This window comes from Monodelphis domestica, chromosome 2, assembly GCF_027887165.1.
Source record: "Monodelphis domestica isolate mMonDom1 chromosome 2, mMonDom1.pri, whole genome shotgun sequence".
Taxonomy (NCBI): Eukaryota; Metazoa; Chordata; class Mammalia; order Didelphimorphia; family Didelphidae; genus Monodelphis; species Monodelphis domestica.
In genome coordinates, this window is record NC_077228.1 from 197,275,617 (window position 1) to 197,302,706 (window position 27,090).

General features: G+C 48.7%; 2 protein-coding genes across 3 annotated transcripts; both read right to left on the minus strand.

Moving 5' to 3' along the window:
- Positions 1 to 9: 9 nt before the first annotated feature.
- On the minus strand, positions 10 to 3,094 carry TCAP (titin-cap). The gene is made up of 2 exons (XM_001370860.5): positions 1,125 to 3,094; positions 10 to 870 (listed from the first exon to the last, which is right to left on the minus strand). The coding sequence occupies exons 1-2, from the start codon at positions 1,232 to 1,234 to the stop codon at positions 465 to 467; spliced, it is 516 nt and encodes a 171-aa protein (XP_001370897.1). The 5' UTR covers positions 1,235 to 3,094; the 3' UTR covers positions 10 to 464.
- Positions 2,924 to 25,870, minus strand: STARD3 (StAR related lipid transfer domain containing 3). Of its 2 annotated transcripts, XM_003340285.4 has the most exons (15): positions 25,322 to 25,870; positions 13,791 to 14,069; positions 10,540 to 10,617; positions 9,802 to 9,879; positions 9,626 to 9,679; positions 9,013 to 9,130; positions 8,374 to 8,472; positions 7,978 to 8,033; positions 7,155 to 7,247; positions 6,656 to 6,718; positions 5,787 to 5,882; positions 5,418 to 5,497; positions 4,956 to 5,060; positions 3,961 to 4,054; positions 2,924 to 3,573 (listed from the first exon to the last, which is right to left on the minus strand). In XM_003340285.4, the coding sequence occupies exons 2-15, from the start codon at positions 14,010 to 14,012 to the stop codon at positions 3,469 to 3,471; spliced, it is 1,341 nt and encodes a 446-aa protein (XP_003340333.1). In that variant the 5' UTR covers positions 14,013 to 14,069; positions 25,322 to 25,870; the 3' UTR covers positions 2,924 to 3,468. The 2 variants fall into 2 exon arrangements, with proteins under 2 accessions (XP_003340333.1, XP_056672769.1); XM_056816791.1 differs by lacking the exon at positions 6,656 to 6,718 and having other exon boundaries at positions 25,322 to 25,536.
- Positions 25,871 to 27,090: the final 1,220 nt, after the last annotated feature.

Here is a 27,090-nt window from a genome sequence, read left to right on the forward strand (position 1 = left end):
GCAGACACGTTCAGAACCAGCTTTCAATTTTATTGAAGCACTAACAGATGATGCTTGGGTGGGACCCCAACACAGCTCCCCCAGCCCTGCCTCTTCCCCGTTGGGCTCCCCACTTCAGTCTCACATCCCCCTTCCATCTGGCCTCCTTCAGGGGGCTTCCTAACCCCATTTACATCTCATTTTTCTCTAGACCCTGGTCTTCAGCCACCTAGTCTCCCATCAGCAGTTTTTCAGATGATGCTGATGCACCCCAGCTCCCCTGCTTTTTTCTATCATCTCCCTTTGGGAGCTCAGAAGACCCAAATGTCCTGCTTCCCGGCTCCCTCTTCCCAACCCAACTCTGGGCTAACTACAAAGCTTTAATGACCAGTCCTCCTCCCCCTCCCAGGTGGTAGCTGGGGAGCGCCCACAGCAGGGTGGGCACAGGAGTCAGGGGAGAAGGAACATTACCCCCAGAGTCCCCTTCAGCCTCTTTGTGCTTCCTGGGACATGGATCGGGATAGAGAACGACGAGGGGCACCCGGTTTGCCAAACTGAGGGTGGCTGGCAGCCACCACGGGAGGCAGCTCCTTTTTGATCTCCACCACCTCGCGCCGGTCCAGACACTGCCCCCCCAGAGCTGTTTCCAGAGCCAGGAGCTCCCGAAGCTGGATGGGGGTGGCCTCACGATCTTCCTTGAAGCCCACCTTCGAGGGCGTGAAGATGGGCAGAGGCAGTGTCCTTGCATACGGCAGTTGGTACTCCTGCAAACTCTGGCCAAGGATGCCCATCCGCATCACCTGCAAGGGTGACCGTTGCACCAGGGCCTGGCACTGCCCCTCTCTGTGGTATGTCTCTCGGTGCTGGGCATCTTCTTCGTGCACAGAGCAACTGGGAAAAGAGCATTGTGTGGGAAAAGGAGACGCTTAGGGAAGAGCGGTCCCCTGCCCACCCCCATCCCTCATCCCCGAGAGGGTGACACAGGCTGTCAGGCTGTCCTGGGTCTACCTGGGTGCCTAAGGGTGTGGTGTGTGGGTGGGCACTGCTGATGCCTGGCTTATGGGCATCCCTGCCTTAAGGCACCAGGCCCCTCTGAAGAGAAGGTTCCCCTGATTCAGCCTTAGGGTAAGGTTGGGGGCACTTACCCCTCTTCTGGCCGGGAAGACAGCGTCAGGTCCTTCCACTCGGCCCAAAAGGTCTCCCTCCGGTCCACATTCTCTTCGGACACCTCGCAGCTCAGCTCGAATGCAGCCATGGTCGCTGTGGGGCAGCTCCCTCTGGTGTGGTCCTGTCCCTGCGGCTTTATATAACCTCCCCCCAGTCTATTTTCAGGCCCATGGCGAAGGAACTATATCTGGAGCCCAGACTCAGGGAAGGGGGGCCAGGATGGGGAGTGTGTACGTTATTCGGGGGGAGGACTGCCGGGAATCATCCACCTTCAGAGTGCGCCGCTGCTCCCTCTGGCTGACCTCCCGGGGCACCCCCTAGAGGATGGGACAGAATCCAGACACTTGGCAGGGGATCCATTGCCAGGCCTCTTTTCAGGGAGCGAGGGGGAGATAGGTGCTTCTGGAGTCCTCAGCACTCCCGAGGCGCCTTCAGAGGCCAGTGTGTCCCCCCCAGGCCCTGCCTGAGATTCCTGCTGGGAACAATCGCTGCCCGCCGCCCGCCCCTCTGCAGGGGGAAGGTAAGGCACATGTTTGTAAACAGATCAGCACATGTCAGGCTCTGGTGCCCAAAGTTCTCAGCTCCAGGGGTTGGCAGGCTTCGTGTCCCACAACTGTCCTTTCTTTGCTTCTGGGCATGCTGCCCCCCAGGTCCTGACATATCACACTGCCTCTGGGATATTTAAAGGTGTTCACGGAGCCCTGGGCCGCCGGGAAAGGGCACGATCCCCTGCGGGCCAACAGTAAGCAGCTTCCGTCATGCCCATGCCCATTCCCTCCTCTAGAGGAGGATTGGGGGTGACGGAGTTAATCCCCCTTCTGGTCTCCTGGGCACTGATGACCTTTGTCTGTTGTCTGTCTTTCCCAAGGCCAAAGCAGCTGCTCCCCCGGGCAGTGCCAGCAGTGGAAAGCGGCATAGTCCCTCCCCTCAGCCCTACTAGGGTGAGCATGGGGAGACGGGGTAGCTGGGCCTTGGGGGGGTCACATCAAGCTTCTGGTTGTCTCTACTAAGCTCGCACTAGAATTTGGGCAAGTCCTTTCCCCTCTCAGGACCTCCCTTTCCTCTGTAAAAATGATGGGGTTGGACCTCTCTTAGGTACCCTCCAGCCTCGAATTCGGCTCCTTAGAGCAAGTGTTAATTGATGCTTTGAGCACCAGCCCAAGGACTCAATGGGGTGGTAGCAGGCATCCATGGCAGGGCATTATGGGGGAAAGGAGCAGAGGTCCCAGCCTCAGAGCAGGGAGCCTACCTCTAGGACGAGTGGCAGACCCCTTGGTTTGTCCTTGAAAGCTCTTGGCTTGGACTGGCCCTGTCCCCCTTTTCCTCACTTCATTCTTTTCCTCCCTCCCATGAACTCTAGGATCTGACCAGACTGGTGGCCTTTCTGTTCCTCGAACCCAACACTCAATCTCAAGCTCGTATTTCCATGCCTTTGCACCAGCTGTTTCAAATGCCAGGAGTGCGCTCTCTCCTGTCCCGCTGTCTCCTCCCAGCCCCAGGCCCACTGCCAACTAGCCCTAAGTCCCACATTCCCATCTTCAGTGGCTCAAGACAAATAGGAGTAAAGCGTCTTGAGATCCAGACCGCCCCCACCCTGGCTCAAACGGGGCAGCGGGTGCAAGTGCACAGGGTAAAGGAAGGGCGCACACATTCTTCCTGGAGCCACTAAACCCTGCTGGCAGAGAGTGAGGGGATCCCGGAATGAGATCAGAGCCGCAGCTCCTGCCCAGTCCCCCGTCCTCTCCAGGGGCGCCAGGACAAAAGGCCACAGGCAGGCTGCTTCCACACAGGTTTTTAATGAATGAGCTGGAGCAAAGGTTCCCAGTGGGGGGAGGCAGGGCCATATCCCCTCCCTCCACCAGTTTCTGTTGGGAAAAAAAAAAAAGAGTCCCAGACCCTTGAAATAACTGTTATAAAAAGCCGGTGGGAAAGCTGGGGGACCAGTGACTCCCCGTGTCGCCCACTGGTTACAGAGCTCCCTGGTCCCGGCACACAGGCCTGCTTCTCCTGGGGACACCTTGGCCCAGGGACATATCACCCCCAACACTGCTGCAGTCAGGAGCTGGCTGCTCTCCCCTCAATTGTGTCCTGCCCCCCTGTGGTAGGACGTGCAAATACCAGCAAGACAGACACCCTTAACCAGCAGAGTGAGCCCTCCAGACTCCAGCCACCCCCGCCCTTAGCACTGGAGAGCTCCCAAGGATCGGCGTAGCTGGCGGGGCAGAGGCAGGAGGAGCCCCTGGCCCGGGGGACCTTGGAGTCCAGGCCAGGGAAGAGGACCTTTTAGGAGCGATGGATGCCCGGGGCCCTGTGCGAGGCTGGCTATGCTCGAGCACATAACTCCCCGACCCGCTGCCGGAGGTGGAAGGCAAATTCAAACATGGTGGTGGCCAGGTTCTGGTGAATGAGGTATCGGGGCAGGCGGCCCTGTTTGCAGGTGGGATGGGAAAGAGAAGGAAGAGTCACTAGGCAGGAAGGAGTTAGATGCCTTTCTTGCACCCTGCCCCCCAGGAGAGGAGAGAGTAGTGGTCCTTGTACCTCCTCCACCCGAAGATGCTGAACTCGGCCTGGGCAGCAAGGGCCAGGATACCTGGCCACCAGCAGGGGCCCCTCCCGGCCAGGCAACAGGAGGAGGCTTAGGCAGCCGAGGAACACGGCTAGCTCAGAGAACAGCGTGTTCCTGCAGCCCTGGCTCCAGCCCCACCAACAGCCCCAGAGCCGGGGGGAGGGGATGGAGGAGGAGGAGCATCCCTGAGCCCGAGGGTGGGGCAGGGGGGTCTGGCTCACATTTGTACAGGCCCGCTTCTAATGTACCTTGAGATCTGTGTTGAGGACCCAGACAAAGGTGCAGACTCGAGGGTTGTTGGGGGACTTGAGCACGATGAAGCCGCCGGGCCCATTCTCACCCCTGAGCAGTGGGGAAGCAAGAGGGGAAGATACAGTTGGAGTTCACTGCCCCATACCCAGACAACTTTTCCCTCCTTTGGGCCTCACTCCTGAACCTGAGCTGGGGATGAGGCCAGAAGTGGAGCTGCTGGGGAGGCCCAAGAGATCCCCGATCCAGGGGTGAACCAGGAGGTGTTTGGCAAGGGAAGGAGGTGGGAGTTTAGCTCAGCCATGTCTCCGTTCCAGTGTAACTCAACCCCAGCCCTAAAGAGAGTCCTTCTTGGTTACCCTCCCCTGAGGTTTGGGGTCCTTTGACAAAGGGTCTTTGTAAGGATGAGGCCCAAGGAAAAACATTTTTCCCTCCCTGAGGCAGAGAAGGGACAGAAGACTCCAACCAGATTTGTTCGCTCCCTCACTGCTGGGGCTCCCCGCTCCAGGCTCACATAGGCTGGGCCTTAATTTGCAGGAGGGATATCTTAAGTAAAACTGGGAGGTCCCCCGGAGGACCGGCTTCTGAGCCTCTTCAGAGAGACACCCAAGACCATGAAAGTCACACAGCTGAGAACAACCTCCTGTGACAGACATTCTTCTTGCTCCAACCACCCTGGGGGCCTGATCTTTCTTCTGCTGTCCTTGGGGGGGAGGGGGAGGAACATGACTCCACAGCCAAGATCCCCTGCTCTTCCCTCACCCACCCTCCTCCCTGCTGGGCTCCGGTGGCCAGGCCCACAAGGACAGGAGACTGCCCAGAGCCATTAAGAGGGTAATGGTCTTTTATCAAGTGGCCAATGCAGGCGGAGAATGGGGGCATTTAAAGGATGCTAACCCCCTAGGAACTCCCTGAAGTTCCTGCTGAGACATGCCTGGAGATGGGGCCATTCTGCCCGTAGAAGGGATTGGCTGAAATGACTTGAGGGCCTCACCTGATATACTTGTGCATCGGGGGCTTGGCAAAGTGAGTGGTAGCCATGCCTGAGGAGAGGTATCTGTCCCTCCGCCTCTCGATTCGCCGGACATTCACAAAGTCCCTGGAAAAATAAAGGCAGTGAAGGACCAGGTTAAGGTCAGGAGGTCATACTACTGGCTCTCCCCCGAGAGCAGGGAAGATGATGGCTTCAAGAGCAGCAGTCCAAGTTGGGGAAGGGGTAATGATAGAACAGAAAGAGAGGAAGAAGGAAAAAAGGAGAGAAGGGAGCCAGAGAGACAAAGGAGAGGAGAGTGTGTGTGTGGGTGTGTGAGAATAAACATGAGAATTAGGGAAGTAGCTTGATTGGAGGAGGGTTAGGGTCAGACTGGGTGATTTCTAAGGTCTGTTCCAGCCTAGATTGGGATTCTGTCCAATGAGAAAGCCTGGAAGAAGGGAAAAACATGAAGGCAGCCATTACCTGGGGGAGATCACTCCACCTGCAGTCCCTGAAGACACATCATAGGTGATGAGAGTGTTGTCCTCTACTTGATGAAGGATCTGGGGTTCAAGAGACAATCAATTTGACACTACCAGCCATGGCCTCTGGCCTCAGCATTTTGGTGCTGATGGGAGGTTTAGAGGGGGGGGGCAGTGTCTCTGGCACCTTCACAAACCAGAAATCTAGGCCTTTTCCCTCCATTCCTACTTCAGGGGTTCAATTCAATTCCTCCCTCCAAAAAACATCAGGGGAAGGATTTTCTTCTCGGAAGATGACCAGCCTAAGGTCCCCTGACCAGGGGAAGAGACTTGGGGAGTAAGAGGAAGGCAGACCTTTTTGCAGACCCACCTGGCAGGCGTTCACCATCTTATTCCATAGGACCATTTTCTCCGGCTGCAGGATGACTTCCTGGTATACCAGCTCTGCCGGGCACTGCAGAAATGCCTAAAGGGAGAGGCACATGGCTTGTCAACCTCCCTTGCAGCTCCGGGGAACAAGAGAGGGGATCTCTGATCCCCCCCCAATTGAGAATCTCAAAGCCCCCCACTTCCTCACATACTTCCCCACTTGATAAGTTTTCACGGCTGGATAAGACTTCAGAGGTGAGAGGTTAAGGAGAAATCCGTTTCCAGCCCACCTTTCCAAACCCCAAATGGTTCTCCAGTATCTGCTTGAAAACCACTAGGGCAGTGGTGTCGAAGATTTGAGTTCATGTGCTCAAATTGCAACTTCAAGATGCCTGTGAGCCCCCACCCCTCCAGATTACCCCAGAGAGCAGGAGAAGGAAGTGCTCACTTTGGGCAACTGGACAGAGTAGTGGGGCATGCAAAAATGTCCTCAAGTGCTGGGAAGAGGGGAAACAAAGCAGCTCCCCCCAACCTGGTGCCAGCTGGGCACACATGCCAATACTTCGCCAATGATGCTCTAGGGGATGAGAAACTCACTACCTAGCAAAGCAGCCCTTTCTACTTCTGAACAACTGATTATGTGTAAGATTTCCCTCAAGTAGCTCCTAGCTCTGCCTTCTGGGGCCTACCACATAATGGCCAGAGGACAGCAAAGGACCTTCTTTGGGGATCCTTGACAGATGGTCTCTAGGATGCTGGCTGGTCAGGCAGGTGCTAGATGCATGACAGTTGTGTATTTGGGGGTGGCTTAGGGCACAGGGATTGAGGACTCCAACTGGGATCCTCTTTATGACTCTTGTCACATCTCACCTTGAGGATGAATGTCTTGCCATGGAAAGGAATTTCAAGAGTGTACACAGTGTCCCCATATTCCTAGTATAAGGAGAGAAGAGAGGGCTGGAGGGAGGGGGCAGCAATGAAGGGCAGGGTAGCTGAGGGTGACTGTCAGCGGGGCTAGAAGGGGACTAAGGAAAGGAAGGCAGAGGAGGTTTGGGGTGATGGCATGGAACCTACAGGGAGAGAGCATCCTTGGCCCAGTGATAAGACTAGCAAGTGGAGGATTGCTTTGCCTTTTCCTATGACATCAGAGAGGGAAAGCTGGAATTGGATTGAGGGACCAGGGAGAGTATCAATGTTCCTCCAAGGCCTAGATGGGAGGATTGGGTTCAGTTTTGGGGGGTAATAATTCAATCTTAATCTATAATCTAGCACCACTACTGTGGGTCTATTTCTTGTGGTCAGAACATTCTAGCTCCTCCTTGACACCATCATTCCCACCTCACAAAGCCAGAGCTTGCTTTGGGCTCACATTATTCTTTTCAAATTTCCAGTTCTCCTCTTGAGCCAGGATTTGGTCCACCACCTCCATGGCTTCCTTCCCCTGCTGGATATACTCCCGATCCTAGCACAATCCATATGTATCCATTACTCACAAAGGTCCATATGATGTTCTCTGCCCCATCCTCCCTTCCCAGAAGAGATATGTAGCAAGAAGCAATGGTGGGGCGGGCAAGGAGGAGAGAGGGAATAAGGAGACTTGGAATTTATGGGAGATCATAAATTCCCCCTCCCCTGGTCTCTTCACTGTTCCCTCAGCATAATTCCACATTCTCCCTCTCCAGAACAGATTCCAGCCACCTTGGCACTTCTTAAATTTTCCCCATGTTTCCCCCATCAGACTTCAATAATTGCAGAGCCCAGGGAGGACAGGACTATACATCTCCCTTCCTGCCCCTGGAACTGCTCAGGCTGAGAAGGAACAGACAAATCAACTATCTAAACACCTTTGATTCAAGACCTCTTGTCTAATGCCTCTTCCCCTTTCTTTTTAATCCTTACCTTCCATCTTGGAATCAATACTAACTATTGGTTCCAAGGCAGAAGAGTGGTAAGGGCTAAGCAATGGGGTTAAATGACTTTCCCAGGGTCACCCAGAGAGGAAGTATATAAGGCCAGTTTTGAACCCAGGACTTTTTATCTCCAGGTCTGGCTCTCAATACGATGAGCCACCTAGCTGTCCCTTTAATGCCCCTTCATAATCTGTTCTTCTTAAAGATAAGTGACCCCTTCCTTGAGGTCAGTATTCTGGGGGAGCCAGGTCTGGGGTCTTTGGGTAGGGGAATGTCAAATACCTGGCTAGAGAAGCCTTTTCTCCCAGCTTCTTCATCATCAGATTCAATGTCAGATCCTAAAGAAGTCAACAAGTAGAGATGGATCAGTTTAGAGGGGGAAAGAGGGCTTACGTGTGTGTGTGTGTGTGTGTGTGTGTGTGTGTGTGTGTGTGTGTGTGTGTGTGTGTGTGTGTGTGTGTGTGTGTGTGTGTGTGTGCGCGCGCGCGCGCGCGGTGTGGCAGTGTGGGTTTTCTCCCTTTGGAACCTGATATAAAAGAGGAAGCCTGATGCTGCCTTCCTTCCTTCCCCTGCCCTCTGGTTTCCACATGGAACTGATTACTGAGGATCACCTGCCCCCCATCCCCAGAAGGGCTACAGGAAGAAAGAAGTGACCTTGTGAAAGAGAAGCTGTCTCACCTGCAAATGACTCTGGAGGAGAATAGAACTGTCCTTCAGACAATGCCCCAGGAAAGAGCAGGGGTCCCCGTACAGCAGCAGCCTGGGCAGCCAGATACCCTGGGGACAGATCCACAGACACTTTGTTTCCACTCCTGGAGTGCCCTCTCTTCATCCAGCCTCCCTTCAGCACAGTGCTAGCCCCAGATCTGCCCACTGAAAAGCATGTCTCCTGGGATTTACAGAGCTCACCGAGGCCCACATGTCCTATTCCCCTAATGCCCATCCCCAGCTGTGCAGGAGACAATGCCATTTTGCCTGGCATTGTCTGAGATATTTGAGAAATCCCAAGACTTTTTCAGTTGATCCTAGACCTTAAGGATCTCCTCCATCAGGATGGCACCCTCCTCCCCAAAATCACTCCCTCCTACCCTAGACACCTTGCCCCTGTCCCCACCAATTATGGGATCATGGGATTTAGAGTGAGAAACAACCTTACAGATATTAAGTCCAATGAAGAGACTGAGTCTGAAAATTTAACAGTGACTTGGCCCAGATGACCCAGGTAGAAAGTGGCAAAATTAAGCCTTGAATCCAGGTCTTGTGACTTCAAACTAGGGACCTTCTCATGACATTCTGCTTCCTCCTCATGGAACTCACATCGTTCCTCCTCTGCCTCCTGTGTCAAGACCTTGAAGTCGAGGAACCATGTCTCCAGCCAGGCGATGACGAAGGAAACAATAGGGAGCAGATAGCCGAAGGCACCTTTGCTGAGCAGCTGGGGAAAGTTGGATGGGTTTGGAGAGTGCATGGTGCCACCTCAACCCTCTATCCCTGGGGAAGCCATGCTGGCCAGTTTGGAGTGGGAATGGGGAATGGGGGACGGAGCCCTCAGGTTTCACTCCACAGAGGGCGATGGGCTGGACCTACAGGAGTGACTGGGGCTGGACCTTTGTTATCAAAGCTGCTGGGATTCCTGAAATGGGAGAGGACTCAGGAAAGGGGGAGGGGCCAGAAGAGGAATTTCCTTCTCTGAAGATCTCTGGGACAGGACCCCAGCCCCACTTTACCCAAATGTGACTACAGAAAGAGAAAGGAGGAGCTGAGTATAGTTGTATTGAAGTACTGTAAGGCATCCTTTGCCATCTTCCACCATAGCCCCTATTATAGCACCCTTGGCAATAATGGGCATATTTCCAAGCCCCAGAAAAATGCCGCTTCCTCTCCAAGATTCTCATCCCTTCCCTGACAAACCCCATCTAGGATCACTGACCTGAGAAAGGATGACCTTGACGATGAGGAAGGCACTGGACACAAGCGTGGTAATCTGACAGAGCAGGGAGAAAAGAGGGTTAGGTCCCTTTTCTGTCTGGTTTCCCCACCTCCCATTCTCCCAATGCCATATTGGTTAAGGGGTTCTCCCCTTGGGCATGGGTCTTGGCATCTTACCGCAATCACCCACCAGTGTCGAAGCCTCAGCACAGCATAGCCCATCAGCAGCCCCGAAAACCGAAAGAAGGCTAGAATCTGGAGGAGGGGGTGTGGGGGGAGGCCAATCAAGAAGTGCTCATGTATTAGAAGAGTAGGCAATATACATCTCAGCCCTGGTGTTCCAGGTGATACAGGATTGGCTGTGGGGCCCATCCCCAACTCCCAGGGGATGACACTCAAACCGGAAACAAATCTGTCCCCTTCCTCATTTCCAAAGCTCTTTGACTACCATTAGGTAAACTCTATAGCATTGTCCTACTATGGGACTAAGGGGATGGGGGCACACACTTACTCTAAGCTGCCCACTGCTAAGAGCCCTTGTTTTGTTTTTAAACCCTTATCTGTCTTAGAATTAATTAGCTATCAGTTCCAAAGCAGAAGAGAAGTAAGAGCTAGGCAATGGGTGTTAAGTGACTTGCCCAGGGTCACCCATCTTCCATCTACAGGCCTAGCTCTTCATCCCCTGAGCCACCTAGCTGCCCCTACCCTTGGCTTTAAAGTGCATGTACACCTCACCCAACCACCTTCTGTTTACATGCCTGTGAGCTTCCGAAGGGGCAGGGTTTTTGTGTTTCCTTTACTATTCTGGGAGGCTAGTAAAAGAAGGCTGAGTGAAAGGGACCAAAGGAGGCAGAAGAAACACAAAGACACATCTGAAAGTCAACTGGCTGCTTCCTCTCTACTTAGGGCACTCACAAAGATATCGAAGAAGGAGGTTTTGAAGTTGTAGTTGATAATCTCCTTTTCCAGGTTCTTCTTGATGCTTGTATTTGTCTGTAAGTGTGGAACACAGGGAAAGATAAGGTAAACTGACCCAGCTATTGGCTAGATATGCCCCCGGCCCTCCAACTCTTGGGCTACTCATCCCCCAGTGCTTTGGCTTCTGCCAAAAATATCAATGGGGAAAAGAAACTTAAAGCTTTGAAGGTGTGGTGTGAACAGGCCAGTAGAGAATCTAAATCCTCTCTATGCCCCTGATATACTTATACACACATGGCAAACAGGGTCATGGGGCTTGCCCAGGGTCAACCAGCTAGGAAGCTTCTGGGGCCAGATTTGAACTCTGGCCTTCCAACCCATATATTTCTGAAGCATGAAGCAGGGTCATCAAATGGGCAACTCTACCATAAGGATTCGACTCCAAGGTAAGGGGGAGTAGAAAGAGAGTCTGATAGCAGGCTGAGACTTTTGATTCCAAGGCAACACAGAATGGCAGAAGCAAATTCAAGCAACTTCTGAGTATGTATGTGTAAGAAACATGAAGATTATTGTGGAGACAGAAGAGTTCAATATCTGGGAAGCCTCTCTCCCCCTATGAGGACTAAGAAAGGATGGATCTTAGGCCTGCCTCTCTCACAGAAGGCCATGGATCAGTTAGTAGAGAGAACAATATTCGCACAACTTAATATCCCTTTCCCTTCCCAGCCAACAATCCATCTAGGGGGCTTGAGGGCAGCGCATGGTCAGAGAAAGGGTACTGGGGAGTGGTGTCAGACAGAGCCCCAGGTGGTAAATCAATTGATTAGATTTGCATCTAATGGGGAGAATCTATCATGTTGCCTTGTTGCCCAGGATGGAGAGGGAAATGGATGTCATTCTTCTCCCTTATCCCCAAGCACATACATGTGATTTAATATTGCTATTTCCCCCTTTCTGTTAGGAAAGGATCTGGGGGAGATGGAACCCTCTCCAATTCTGGCTAAGATAACAGGACTGGAAAGTGTGAGAAAGGGGGTACATGAAAGGTAAGAAAAGAGTGATTAAAGTCTGATGGCTCAAGAAGTAGAGCCTGGCAATTCAAATGAGGCTTTAAGTGCAGGAAGAAGGCAGCCTCAGCCAGCAACACCCTCAGTGTTATAATGGAGCAAGGGCCTGGGCTCTACTCCACCACCAGCTCTATAACCTTGGGTGCATCATTGTGGGTTGGTAGGCCTCAGTTTCCTCATCTGTAACAATGAGAGTACGAAGGGCCCTGCCTACTTCACAAAGTTGGGAGGATCAAATAAGATGATGTGTTTAGAGCCTTTGAAAACTGTAAAGGGCTACAATGACCAAAGGCAGTGTTATTTTTCTCCTCCTACTTTTCTGAATAATACTTTCTTCTCAAACCCACAAAATATGACTGCTTCTGGGACTCTGTTCTCAGTTCTCTATGACTGTCAGCCCCTCAGAGAAACTGTTCCCTTTTATGTTTCATTCATTCACTTTCTCTTTGCTGATGATAGGTTTGGAGATAAGGGGACCTGGGTTCTAATCTAGTCTGTGGCCTCTAATATGAGAGAACTGGAGCACAGGATCTCTGAGGTCTCTTCCTGGCTCTTAAATCTCTGTCTCTAATCTTGTCCTCTCCTAAAACCTGAGCTATAGACTTGGGAATTATGGAATCACACCTGGATTAGTGGCCTACTCTCCTAGGTCATCTTGCTTTCCGACTTACCTTTGGGAAATCCAAACTATCCACCCTTACCAGACTAATATTCCTAAAGCACAACTTTCAGCCTCCACTCAAATATCTCTGATGGCTCCCTGCTGCCTCAATGACTTCATTTGGTACTTACAGTCCTTTAAAATCCTGTCCCAATTGATCTTTCTAGTTCAATCTAACCCAATTCTAGCCCATTATACAAATAATAAACAATTAGCTTACTTGTCCATCTTGATTTCCCTCATCTCTTATCACCTTTCTCCCTTCACCTGAAATGCTTGGCCCCTGGATCTGCTGACTGAAGGCCTGTCTATCTTTCAAAGCCCAACTCACATCCAACCTCCTCTTTGAAGCTCTTCTCTGCCCACCCTCACCCACAGTGATCTCTGCTGTTTGAGGTGCTCACTTTACTTCTCCTAGACTGACTGCCAATGAAAGTTCTTTTTAATTTATGTATATAAAATCTAGCTGGGAACTCAGGTATACTTGTGTATATGCCATGTTCCAAGTGCCTAGCACTGGACCTTGCATACAGAAGGCACTCAGTAAGTACCTGCTGATGGTTGTGGTCATGATGAAAATGAACCAAGTTAGAAGGGAGCCAGATGGCTCTCAGTAGTTAGAATTATGGGTCTGGAGTCAGGAATGTAGCCTCAGATACGTCCTAGCTGTGTGATCCTGGGCAAGTCACTTAACCCCTGATTGTCTGGGGATGAGTGGGATAAACTGAGTTTTAGCCCATTCCTCTGTCTCAGGGAGGATGGAATCTCACAAAATCCAGACCAATGGAAGTTTCCCTAGAGGCCCTGCCCCTGAGAGAAGGCTGAAAGGAGTGGGAAGAAGAGCCCACCAGAGTTGGATTTTAAAGGCAGGGAATCAAAGAACCAAAGAAAAAACTAACTCAAAGGGATGATAGAGATCAGACACCCTCATTTTATAGGGAAGGAAACAGAGGCTCAAAGAGTGATTTGTATAAGAAGGCCCAGGGAATTTCTCGATTCCTTGTTTCCTGATCCACCACATCACCCTTCTACTTTCTCTCTTTTTTTAAACCCTGATCTTCGACCTTAGAATCAATACTAGGTATTGGTTCCAAGGCAGAAGAGTGGTAAGGGCCAGGAAAGGGGTATTAAGTGACTTACCCAGTCACACAGCTAGGAAGTCTCAGAACCCTCGATCTGCAGGTCTAGTGTTCTGTCTGTCCACTGTGCTACCTAGCTGCCCCTCACCCTTTCATTTTCTAAGATATTTTGCCTCTATTCTTTCATTTTCTCCTATAGTCTTCCTTGGGGACAGGCAGGCATGATGCTCTCTCATGGTTACAGGCTGACAGCTTAAAGTCCAGAGATTCCAAGGTCTCATAGTGAGTTGTTGGCTAGATCAGAATTAAAATCTAGAATTGAAGAACATTACAGATGGGACATGTCAACAGTCTCCACTCCCATCCCACACCCATTTTAAAGAGGGTCAGGGGAAGCCTAAAGAGGTCCATCTATTCCAGGGCCTGGGCACACCCACACACATTCAGCTCAATGATCCAGAGCAGAGAGATGAAAAGCAGGTCGAAGGTAACAAAGAGGCAGAAGGTCCGTCGGACATCTGAAATGGCCTTGCGCTTCTCTGGGAGGGGTGGGAAGAAGGGTGTTGAGAAGCTCTGGTTTCTGGGCAGCGAGGTGCTCAGGGAGGCCACAGCAGGAAGACTTTGCTCCAAATCCCTCGAGGAGTTGACGGGCAGCTTGGTCATCCTGGTGGGACTCCCTCCTCTCTCAATGGAGGGGAGGAAGAGTTTTCAGCAGCGTATCTGTGAAGGCAAATGGGAGAGATGCTAATAGAGCAGGACTGATCTATAGGGGGGATTTGGGGCCTTGGCACCTGAAATTCACCATTAAATGGCTCTTAGCTGTTTTCCCTCTACTTCCAAAAACCCTTCTCCAAAGGCTTGCCAGACTGTCTCCTGCCCTCTCCCTCTGATATGATCTTCTAGAGATATACACAGTCCCCTCCCCACCAAATCACAGCAACTGTGTAGTCATCAGATCATAGTCTGTGGGATTATAGAATCATCTTTTTTCTTAGCAAACCCTGGTGGCCCACACCCATCCTCACCCTTATTGTTGTCCCTTGGGATCTGAGTTTCTTCTTCTCCATCCCTACCATCTTCAATCCCTGCCTGGGCCACTCCCAAGAGTCCAGCCCAGTCCAGCTCGACACTGGCTAGGCCTTTGTGCTCTGCCAATAGCCCACACCCCCTCCTAGGAGGAGGGAGCCCAAGCTCTGTTCTTTGTTCACTGAGGACAAAGCCACATTCCCTCCACCCCCCCCCCACTTCTGGCAACTCTAGGGGTGGGGTGGAGATGAGGATGGTTGGGGGAGCTTCCTGGAGAATTCTTTTTTCTAGTAAGGGCCATCACAAGGGTGGGACCAGCTTGCTAACAGTTAGGGGTGAGGACAGAGATGAGAGATATCCTTTGCCCCCTTCCCTACTCACTACCATGATTATTTCCCTGATTCTTGAGGAGGAAGGAAGGAGAAGGAGGCAGCCAGCATATCCCTCCCAAGAGCCATCCTGTGAAACATCAAGGCTGTGGGGCCCAGTTACCCAGGGAGTCCCCAACCCAGGCACTGAGAATGCCACCATGACCACCCAGCAACTTCTTAGTGCTTTATATCTGCCAAGGGCTTTCACATACAGTATAGCATTGTAAGAAAGCCAATAATGGTTCATGTTTATGTAGCATTTTTATGTCTGCAAAGGGCATTACTCCTTTACAACAATTATCTCCATTGATCAACATGGCAGCCCTAAGGTAGGGAATATTATTACCCCCATTTAAAAACGGAGTAAATTGGGAATAGCCTTGCCCAAGGGTCTCATAGCTGATATGTGTCTGGAGGGAGGGGGATTCAAGCCCAGGTCTTCCCAAATCTAAGATCAGTGTTCTATCTGGTCTGCCCCAATGCCTCTTGGGGACTATAGACACTATTATCTTCATTTTTCAGATTTGGAAACTGAGGCTCAGACAGGATGAATTATTAGCTTAATCTCTAGCTTCCTCCTTGACCCAGAATCTCTATGATCTCCTTAGAGATCCCAGGCTGCAAAGAGGCTGCCTGTTTAGACCCTGATTCTTCTAGAAAGAAGCCTGATATTCCTTTCCCTTTGTCTAGTACTTGAAGAAACAACTATCCTCAAGTTGAAGAAAGATGGTTTGGGAGACGAGAGAGAGGTTCAGAGACTGAGGGGTGCCTGGATTTAATTCAAATAATGCTCTGTGGCGAGTGATCAGTCCAAAAGGTTATGATACAACTTCTTCTTTCTATTTCTCCCTCATCTTTTCTGAAACTGTCTCTGTCCTACCTCCTTCCAAAGGAATTACAAACCAGGGATTACAATGACTTTATCTGCAGTTTTCAGATAAAGAAATCAAAACTATCAATAAGCACATGAAAAAGAGTTCTAAATCTCTCATAATTAGAGAAATACAAATCAACACAATTCTAATGTACCACCTCACACCAAGCAGATTGGCCAATATGAAAGCAAAGAAAAGTAAATAAATGTTGGAGGGGATGTGGCAAAATTGGAACACTAATACACTGCTGGTACTAATACACTGCTGGTGGAGCTGTCAATTGATCAAACCATTCTAGCAGACAATTTGGAACTTTAATAAGTATGGTATCCCCAACTCCCTCCAACAAACCCATAAAGTGGAAGCAAACTCTTCCTCCTATCCTCTTGCTCAAATACAATGCTCTTTTGCACATTAAAGGCAATCTAATGTCTGAAAGCAGGCAAATGGGAGTCAGGATGTGTGTGTGTGTGTGTGTGTGTGTGTGTGTGTGTGTGTGTGTGTGTGTGTGGTCCTGTGGCTTCTAAGAATGGAAGCCAGGAGTCCTTGTTCCCCAGGGAGAACAAGGGAAACATTTATGTCCCCATCAATAATGCTTCTCTCTACTGACAAAGAAAGCATCCCAAGGGGTGATTTCATCCTGAGTTGGGGTTCCACTATCCATGAGACTATCCTAATTCCTTCCTGTGTGACAGTGAGCCTGGGGTGGGAGGACAAAAGTTAGGATGGGCAACATGGCACCTGGCTACTGACAATGGGCCACCCCAACATCCATTAATAGTATGCAGCATTAGAACACTGCTAAAATATCATCCTTCACTCCCTTTGAAAAAGGAAGCTCCGGGCCCCATGACATTTACTAACATCTCTCTTTGTCTTGACTCATATCTGCCTTTCCTTTCTGTTCCCTCCATCCATGTCTCTTCTCTCATCATGTGCCAGCCTTTCATTTAATTCCCCTTTGTCTCTTCAATATCTATTTCTCCTTGTCTGTCTCCTTCCTCCCCCCCATCTGTGTTCTCTCACTAATATGTGTCTTCTTAGTCTCTCTCTCCAGGTCTGTCTTCATATTTTTTCTTCTATCTCCAAGTTTCTTCTCTAAATTAACTATCGCTCTCTCTGCAAGTTTCTCCTAAAGACAATCTTTCATTCTCGTTCCTCCTTACCTTCAAAAACATAAACAGAAGATAACAGCTTGGGTATGAGACAGTACAACACCGACACTCACTCACTCACACACCCAGAGAAACCCAAGAAAAGTGTAAGATACAAATGGGGGACAACAAGGGGGATGACAGAGATAAGATGAAGAAAGTACAAGCAAACTGGAGAACCAAATAGTATACCTTTAAAAAGAAAACCAATGTGGAAAGAATTGGGGGGACTCACCAAAAGTCACAGAAAAGGGGCAGTTAGGTGACTTGGTGGATAGAGTCAGACCTGGAGATGGGAGTACCAGGTTCAAATCTGGCCTCAGAGGCTTTTTTTTTTTAAGGCAATGGGGGTTAAGTGACTTGCCCAGGGTCACACAGCTAGGAAGTGTCTGAGGCCAGATTTGAATTTAGGACCTCCCATCTCTAGGCCTGGCTCTCAAGAAGACTTCTTACTGTGTAACCCTAAGCAAGTCACTTAACCCCCATTGCCTAGCCCTTACTGCTCTTCTGCCTTGGAACCAATACACAGTATTGATTCTAAGATGGAAGGTAAGGGTTTTAAATAAGTAAATAGTCACAGAAAGAGGTTTCTATCATTTCAAGGCTGTGACTTCCTTTCCTATGTAATGAGTTCTAGTCTTTTCAGCCAGACAGAGACCTGGCTGGGAAATCAAGAAATCTGGGTTCTTCATAGAAACATAGTTCCAGTCCGGATTTTGTCACTGATCAGTTGTGTCGTTGGGCATGTCACTCCTCAGTTTCTTCCTCAGTAAACTATCTCTAAGGATACTATAAGCCCTGACATCCTAGGGTTCTCTGAAGTCAAGAACAACTGAATTCCCAGTCTGAAAACAGTGCTCCTAGATCCCTACAGCTTCTTTCTAGCCCAATCTACTTCTTTCCACCAGGCCAGGGAGGGCAGAACTAGAAAGGCAGCAAGGGCAGTAGCTGGCAATGCTAACCCATTAGCTGCTGTCTTTGCTCTATTATTGGGGCCCTCCTTAGAATTTTAATATAACTTGCCCCAATTTGTTATACAGGCACCTCAGTGGACACAAGCCTAATTTTTGTAATATTCTTTTCTTAGATCAATCTGTGTTTTTACACATCAACAGAGGAAGCAAAATAGGGGAATGCTGGGGTACTAGAGATAGTTGGCCTAGAACTCATCCCTTTGGGAAGCAGTAAGCTCTCTGGCCCCCTAACTTGGCCAGACTGCTGCTAATATCCCTGTGAAAGACTCTGGGACTAGCCTCCACCCTTCCCTAGCACAGACAGAGGTGTTATAGAATGAGTTGTAGGGCGTGAACAAGTCCGCCTGGGATGGCTACAGATTTGACACTCAATTTGTTATCAGGAATTGAGCTGCTAAGGCAAGGAGGGGGGAGTGTTTGAAGTTTTAGTATCCTAGGGTGGAGGAGAAAAGCAATGGAGTCCGAGGGGCTGGGTTCAAATTCCAATTCTGATATTTGCAGCCTGTGTAAACACCTTGGGCAAGTAACTTAACCTCCATGGACCTCAGTACTGTCATCTGAAAAAAGAGATGGCCTATTCCTAGATGGAGACCGAAGTCTTCACAATCACAGAATGTTAGTGCTGGGAGGAGCCCTGGAGATTATCTAGGTCAAAGATTCTCAACCTTCTTTTTTTTTTTACATTTTAAATTCTTGTTAGTCTGATGAACCCTAAGGATCTCATCTCATAAATGTTTTTACATTCATAAAAACAAAATATATGGAATTACAATGAAAATAAATTACTCTGAAATAAAAATGTCATGGGTTTCACCATTTGGGTTCATGATGTGGTCACTGAATTGTGTCAGTTGTGCCTGGCTCTTCACGACCCTATTTGGGTTTTTTTGGCAAAGATACTGGAGTGGTTTACCATCTCCTTCTCTTGCTCATTTGACAGATGAGGAAACTGAGGCAAACAGGATTAAATGACTGGACCAGGGTTGTACAGCTAGCAAGTGTCTTCAACCAGATTTCAACTCGGGAAGACAACTGTTCCTGACTCTAGGCCCAACCTCTATCCACTGTACTACCTACCTGTTCCATATGAGTTCACAGTCCCCCAGAAATCTGTCTACCAATAGGAGGCCACCAAACCTAGTTTAATAACCCTTGATTGAAGTGAATTCCCTCATTTTACAAAGGAAGAGTGGTAAAATCAGAACCAAGTTTGGTAAACTGCTAGCTCTCTGCAGAGAAATGAGAAGTAACAAAAGAATAAATTTCTCTCCCCAGCAAAAGCTAAAACTTGGTTCAATATGTAAGAATATAGGGGAAATCCTTCATGAAGGGCTTTTAGCAAAAGATGTGGGTGATAAATAGCAGAGGATCAGAGAGAGATGGGGGCAAGCTCCCTGCAGCATTCTCTATTCTAACTGTCTATATCTCCTAACCCATCTCCTCCCATCTGCCCCTACTTTCCTGCTCCTATCAGGTAAGCCTGACCATTCCGCCCTATATCTACCTAAAGTGTTACTACACTCCTTGACACACACTAGATCAGATGAATAGTCATAACTGTCTTCTGAAGCCAACAGTCTGCCTGACCCCCAAAGGGGAAGTTTCCTCAGAAGAGGAAGCGGGCTGTTCTTAGGACCCAGGGTTTTCCCATGCCCTCCCATCTGGTTTATAGTTTTCTTCCCAGAGAAGGGCAAGAGTAAATATAACTAGGCAATCTACATTACAGTTCTTGTTGTTCAATTGTGTCAACTCTTCATGACCCCATTTGGGGTTTTCTTGGCAAAGATACTGGAGTGGTTTCCCTTTTCCTCCTTCAGCTCATTTTACAGATAAGGAACTGAGGCAAACAGGGTTAAAGTGATTTGCCCTAGATCCCACAACTAGTGTCTGAGGCCAGATTTGAAGACAGGGAGGTGATCTAATCCCAGCACTCTATCCGATGTGTTGCCTAGTTGCCTATTAAATTTCTATAGTGCTTTAAATTTTCCAAGTAATTTTCTGACACTAACTCTGTGAGGCAGATGTATTATCCTCAAATTACAATTGAGGAACCTGACAGTGAGAGGTTAAATAATTTGTCCAGGATCACACAGCTACTGTGTTGGAGTGTGCATTCCAATTCAGTCCTGTCCCATGGGAATTCCATGCTCTTCCCACTAGGATATGCTGCCCTGATATAGGTCAATGATGACTGGGAAAGACAGAAGTCAGAGACACCTTGGCTTGTAGATTGATGACATTCAGTGCCCAGCTCTGATCTCTGGCCTCTAGCTAGATGAGAGTTAAAGGCTGCAGGGGAAAGGTGTCCGAATCACATAAGGCCCTGCTTTGGGAGAGAGAGGAAGGAGCCCCCTGCAACATTCCCTATATCCAGCTTTCCAAAAAGCTCCAGGACAAATCCAGTCAAGTCTCAGAAGAAATAGTCAGGCTCCAGTGAACTGAGCCTCCATCTCTGTGAGGAGTTGGGGAAGTAGGAGCCACTATTCTATTCTAAAACTATTTTATGAGTGCTTCACTTCCAACCCCTGCCAACCTGTTAATGCTTTCAGCAGTTATTAGGTGAGAGCAGTCGATTCAGCACAGCTCAGTACCGTACAGTTCCCTGGTTCACACCCTAAGTCATTTTGCCTGTCCCCCCATCCCCCCAAACACACATGCTCTCTGAAATCACACCTCAGCCCCGATTCCACATGCTGTAGAATTAGCCCAAAATGCCAGGCTTTTCCACTAACCCTCCCCTCAGCTGGCTACAGATTTCACACGCTGTCTCACAGGCTAATCACCCAATCTTTATTCACTGCAAATGCCACTTTTTTCTAATGTCTCCCTCACCAAGCCCCCAAACCAACCAATTTTCCTTGGGCCCCCTACACTGAGGAAAAAGGCTGAATTGAAGCCCTTCATCCAGGGGTCCTAGTCAGCCAAATACTCTATGCTCTGGGAAGGTGGGGGTGGGGTTCCCACAATCATAATGAAGATACAAGAGTAACTGGGCTGGGGGTCGATAGGTGGCTCAGTGCATTGAGAGTCAGACCTAGAGACAGGAAGTCCTGGGCTCAAATTTTGCCTCAGACACTTTCTAGCTATATGACCCTGAGCAAGTCACTTATAAAAAAAAGGGTTACCAGCTACTTTGTTAGCCTCTTTGCTCCCTCAATCTCCCCAACACACACACACACACACACACACACACACACACACACACACACACACACACACACACACACACACAATGTAGAAGTAGAATAAGGAGGCTTGGTCCTTCTGTTACCTTTACTTTAATCCTGAGATGAATAGAAAGAGGCTGGAGAAACCAAATCCTAAAAAAAATAGCACTCTGTCCCCAACAATAGAGAAGAGGCAAATTAAGAGTCACCACTGATACCCCATGGATGAGGTTGTTAGAGAGCTATCTTGTCCTTTCTCTATATACAGACACACTGCTTCACAAGGGTACTGGGTCACTGACAACTGGCAAAGCAAATGGGACATGGTTAAGGACATCTCATGAGTGATTCCACAGGAGGGGCCAGTTCAGACTTGGGAATTCACTTTTTAGAGCCATTCTGATCTGACTGCTCTCTACCTAGATGGGGGCCCATGATAGTCTTTTAAATCTGGTCAAGTGAAAGAGCCTAGTAGAGATTCCTTTTGCCTCCCCTGAAGTGCCAGGGACCAATGTTAGGCTGGGGTACTAATGGGGGAAAGATCTTCTGCAGTTTTTCCATAGTTTCAAAAAAGAAATTGAGGATAGGAATGGGGAAGCAGTAGTATGCCTTTGTCCCCTCTCTTATCTCAGCAGCAATGCTTGAGGGAAACCTTCACTGTTCCATCTAGTTCTTTGGGGAACTTCCCTTTCCTTTTTAAGGTAAACCCTTCCCCCTTTAAGTTATCCTCTACAAATCAAAAGCAGCTAAGAGTGGAGAAAGAAACTCCCAACCTTTGATGGACCTTCCCACTGTCCAGGTTTCTCTGGAGAGGCTAAAAATCCTCCTACCTTGGGAGAAGGAGGTCCTGATCTTGTAGGGGAACAATTACCTTTCACCAGCCTCCCTCTGTATCTCTGAGAGCCAGCTTCCAAGGCAGAACAGGCTACAAAGTTGATCCTGGACTGCATTTCTGCATCCATTCTTTTTTTTCCCTTTAATAGCCGTACCTTCCATATTAGAATCAATACTGTGTATTGGATCTAAGACAGAGGAGTGGTAAGAGCTAGGCAATGGAGGTTAAGTGACTTGCCCAGGGTCACATAGTTCAGAAGTGTATTGATTGGAATCTTGAACCCTGAGGACTACAATTTCCACAATTCCCTTTTCCCTTATGTGTATGTGCATCATTATGTTGGTTTCAGTTCGGCAGGGCCACTCTCTCTCTGGATCCATGTGGAGGAGAAAGGAGAGCTCTGGGGTTTGGGGCTAGCCTTACTTCCTTATACTTTGAATTAAATATTTAATAAATATTATTAAATATAATACTTGGAGTATTGGATATTAATTTTAATCTTTACCGAAGTGTCTGAGGCTAATTTGAACTCAGGACTTTCAGTCTCTAGGCTTGATTCTCAATCCACCAAGCTACCTAGCTGCCCTCAATATTCCTAACATGGGTTCAAACAAGTTCACACCAACTATTCCAGGGATGGACAGCTGCCTCCTCCCTCTTCCCCACATCTGAGGGAGGGCAGAGGGCTCTTTCAGATAAGTAGGAGCTTACTAGGCAAGTGAGAGGATGGGAGGAGAAGACAGGGTGGCATCAGAGAAAACTAAAACTGAAACCTTTGTTCACTTTTCTCTCAACTGTATTTGGAAAGTAGAAAATGGGAAAGAAAAGTAAAACCAGATTCTCAGACCTGGTTCCCCAGATCTCATCCCCTTACACCCTACTGAAAGTAGGTGATTAAGAGCTAAGTACCAAGCACCCCAGCCCAACCATTGGTCTCTGACACCTGGGAGCTCTCTGGGCTTCAGAGGAGCTTATCAAATTCCTCTAAAGGTTAGGACTTCCTCCCCAAAGGGGGAAGGATTTTAGGTTTTCTAAAGAAATCTAGGTAGCAGAAAAGGAAAACTGGGCTCCTTTGAAGGTTGGTAGCTTCCCCCTCCACTATATCCCTATGAATATGTTCCTATTTATGGATGGGTAAGTATATAAGGTTTTCCTCCTCCCCCAAATATCAGCTCTCTGGGTTCATTAATTCAGTTGGTTAAACATGCTACTAATGAAGCCAAAATCCTGGATTCCTTTTTCCCTAAAGGTTAAATCCCTTCACATAGAGTCAAAACAGCTCCAAGGAACTCTGGCCAGGGCAAATGCCCTCTCTAATGTATACCATGGGCTACCAGCATGGGGAGTCAAAGGATGACACATGGCTTGCTGAGCAGAGTGAAAGGGAAAGAGTCCTAGTTTTAAGTCAGCATACCTATGGTTGAATTCTAGCTCTTATAAGCTGCATGACCCTGGGCAAATCCCATCATGTTGCCCAACCTGTTTCCTCCTGGTTAAAATGGAGATACTACCAGAGAAACAAATCAAAGCATCTATGCTTCTCAGTAATATATGTAAAAGTGGTCACTTTCCTATGGAAAGGCTTGTATTTCTGATGACACACCATTCTATTGGTCTCCCAACTCCCTGCTTATTGTCTCCTTCCTATAGCTCTCACTTTTACCTACAGTTCCAAGAGTCTTTAAGCAGTTTCTCTTGCCCATGAGGTTAGGGAGCTTTAAGAGTACTACAGATGGTGATGTTCTGGGATATCACTCCAACTCCACCCTAATTCCTCTGCTAGGGGATACACAAACTCTGAAAGAGAATAGCTGCTGATGATGAATGAATGTACAAGGACTCAGGCTATTGGTGCAGAATCAGAATCTCTTGGAAAAGGAGTTTCAAGGCACGTATGTTTTCTCCTAATGCTCTACAGTCTAGGGGAATACTGTTTCCCTGCAATCCTGTTCTGCTGCTGGTAGAAGTAAATAACTTCCAGCTACTTTCCATGTGGACAAACAAGTCCTTAAACTTTTTCAGGTCTTGTTCATAGCTTTGATTTCCTCCTTTATAAAAACTAGAGGGCTGAACTAAATGATGTAAGGCCTTTTCCATAAGTCCTATGAGGTTAGATAATTAGGGTATAGTGTCCCTGAGATTCCTGGGCCATGTGTGAGGAGTTGCGGGGTCAAGAAGTTACTGATTCCAGGGCAGCTAGGTGTTTTGATGGTTAGAGATTCAGGCCTAGAGATGGGAGGTTCTGGGTTTAAATCTGGCCTGAGACACTTCCTAGCTGGATGACCCTGGGCAAGTCACTTAACCCCAATTGCCTAAGACTTGCTGCTCTTCTGCCTTGAAATCAATAGTAACTATCAACTAACTCTAAAACAGAAGGTAAGGGTTTAGTGGGGAAAAGGTTATTGGTGCCTAACCTAAGTTCCAATCTCATTGGTGTGCTAGATTTTCAATGTGGCAGGATTGTTGTAATTTATGGGTTTTGAGAAAAGATCATTAGTCCAAAGTGGGGAAAAGAAGCTCCTGAAACTTGTTGCTGCTTCAGTCCTCTATTGCCCAGATGGTTTCTGCCTAGATCAACCATCATAACTCCCCTCCCACATACACACAGATTTCTCTGCTTAAGGTCTAGAGGGTGAGGGAAACTGAAACTCCTAATCTGGAAGTAGGACAAGGATAACCACACTCTAACCTAGGTTCCAAAGACACTGCTTTGCACGTGTGTATGCTTGGTAGGGTTACAGGTGATAAAAGCACTTGGAGAGCAGAAAAGAATTGGGGGTAGGGAGAGCATTGATTATGGGGCCAAATTGTTGCCTCTCCCCTCTCCACTTATTTACTCTATCTAACCTAGTCCTGATCAAGCCTTATATGAGGTAATTCTCTCTATCCCCTAAGTGCACAAATCCCTGCGCTAGGATCCCTTACCCCTAGAGGTCTTGAGGGTTCTGGAAATCCCTATGACAGTCTCGAGACTACCCTGGTCTGGGAGTAGGACTGAAAGTTACAGGTGCCATAAGGAATGGGGAGTTGGGAGTCACTAGAGGGAGGGGAGGTGGGGAGAAAAGGAGGAGATGCTGAGCCCCAGGCCCACATCTATTATCCCAATGCTCACCTCTCCTCCCTCCAAGCCTTAGGGTACTGGGCCCCACCCGGCCATCCCATACACAGACCACCCACCCAGTTGGGAAACCCCTGGGACAGGAAGGTATCAACAATGCAGGAGAGAGGGGATTGGAATGGCAGGAGGGAGAGAAGCCACACCGTCCCGGGCTCTCACCCCAGTTCCCATTCCAGGTGTGATTCCCGCTTCCCCCTCTCGCTCAGTAGAATCTTTTGGGGAGGGAGGGGGTGACCTCCCTTCACCTACAGAAAGGCGCACGCGCAAAAGGAACTTCCAACACCCCAAACCCACCAGGCTCAGGGAGGGCCGAGAAGGCCAAAGAGTAGGCAAAAGTCGGAACCTGAGACACTGAGGAGTGAGGGCAGAGACGGACGGAGGGAGAGCGGACACCAGGCCGGAAGTAGGGGGCAGCAGGCCGAACAGAACATCCGCACCTGCATATCACCTACCTTGGTCCTGTTCTCTTTCTCAGGGCCCGCTGGCTCCATGACGGCTGCGGCCCCGGCCTTTCATTTCCCAGTTCCCGGTTGTCCGGTCCCGGCGGCAGACTAGGCCGGAAGTAACTAATCTTACCGGAATCGATTCTTCCGGGGTTGAGCCCGCCCCCGAGTCCCAGGCCTCCCCAGCTACTAATTCCCGCTAGGCTCCGCCTCTTTTGCAATGACCCGCCCTCTTGAGCGCAGGCCCTATCCCTATGCCCGCCCCTTGCTCTGATCCAGCCTCAGAACTGAAAGACTGGAGCTAGCGGCTATTTAGAAGTTAGCAGGTCCTTCTACCCAGGAGGGGGCACATCAAAATGAGGGCAAGAACAGAGGGGATGTCAAGAACTTCCTTCCCTCTAAGACAGTGATTTCCAAAGTAAAGGCCAACAGTTCCCTAGGTAGGAGGATTTATGGCTATGGTTGGCGCCCCACTCCATGAGATAGCCAATCCTGGGTCTTGTCTCCATCACGGCCGCACCCAACCAACCCAGGATTGCCAAATACGCCCCTCCCCTGTATCCCCTGCCCCAGTCAGTTATAATCTGTCTCCAAACCAGTAAGAGTAACTGATGGGCAGTTAACCTAGGGAAATCCCAACCCATCATGCCCACTACAGGGGGAAAAGTTACTAAAAGTGTACAATCAAAAAGTTTGCAGACAACTTCTCTAAGGACCCAGTCCATTCATTGACAAGGATATTTGTTGGTGCTCTGATCCTGGTGGAGAGACACAGTTTATATATGACCCAGTCCCTACTCAAATAAAACTTAATCTAGTAAGGAGATAAGAAACCAACACTGATTACTATACAAGTGCATTCAAGTTGCAATCCAAGTACTATGGGGATGGGGGTGGAAGGGCTTTGTGAAAGAGGAGCCTTTTGAATTGGACTTTAAGGTATGGATGAGAAGGGAAAGGGAACACCTAGAGCAAAACAATATTGATGAGAAAGACTACTTTAAGTGGCCAAAGAGTTGTTCAATGAGACAGTGGCTTGAGTGCTGAGTTTAGTCAGAAGATTTTGGTTCTGCTATGGTTAACTAGATGGTACAGTGGGCAGAGTACTGGGCCTGGGGTCAAGACACCAAGCATTAACTAGCTGTGGGACCCTGGGCAAGCCATTTAACCACTGTTTATATCAGTTTCATCACCAAAGTAAAATGGATCTAATAATATATCATTTCCCTCTCAGAGTTGTTATGAGGATTAAATGAGATAGTGATTGTAGAGGGTTTAGCACAGTGCCTGGCACATAGTACTACATAAATGTTAGCTATTGGGGCAGCTGGGTAGCTCAGTGGATTGAGAGCCAGGCCTAGGGATGGGAGGTCCTAGGTTCCAATGTGGCCTCAGACACGTTCTAGTTGTGTGACCCTGGGCAAGTCACTTAACCCCTATTGCCTAACTCTTTTTAACCAATACACAGCATTGATTCCTAGATGGAAGTTAAGGTTTTAAAAAAATAAATATTAGCTATTATTATTTCTGCCTCTGACTTTGGATCATTTAAGTTCTCTGGGTCTCATTTTTCTCACCTATAAATTAAAGCACTAAACCAGATAATGTTTTTCATTCCTTCCATCTTTAAATTTAGGGTCCTAAATCAACTTTGTATAGTCCCAAACACAGTCATACATCAGTAAGGGTAACAGTAGTATGAGATATGACTGATTGTGAAATGATTTGGATAACCAACAAAGGAATCTGGACTTCATTCTGTAGGCAAAAGGGGCTCT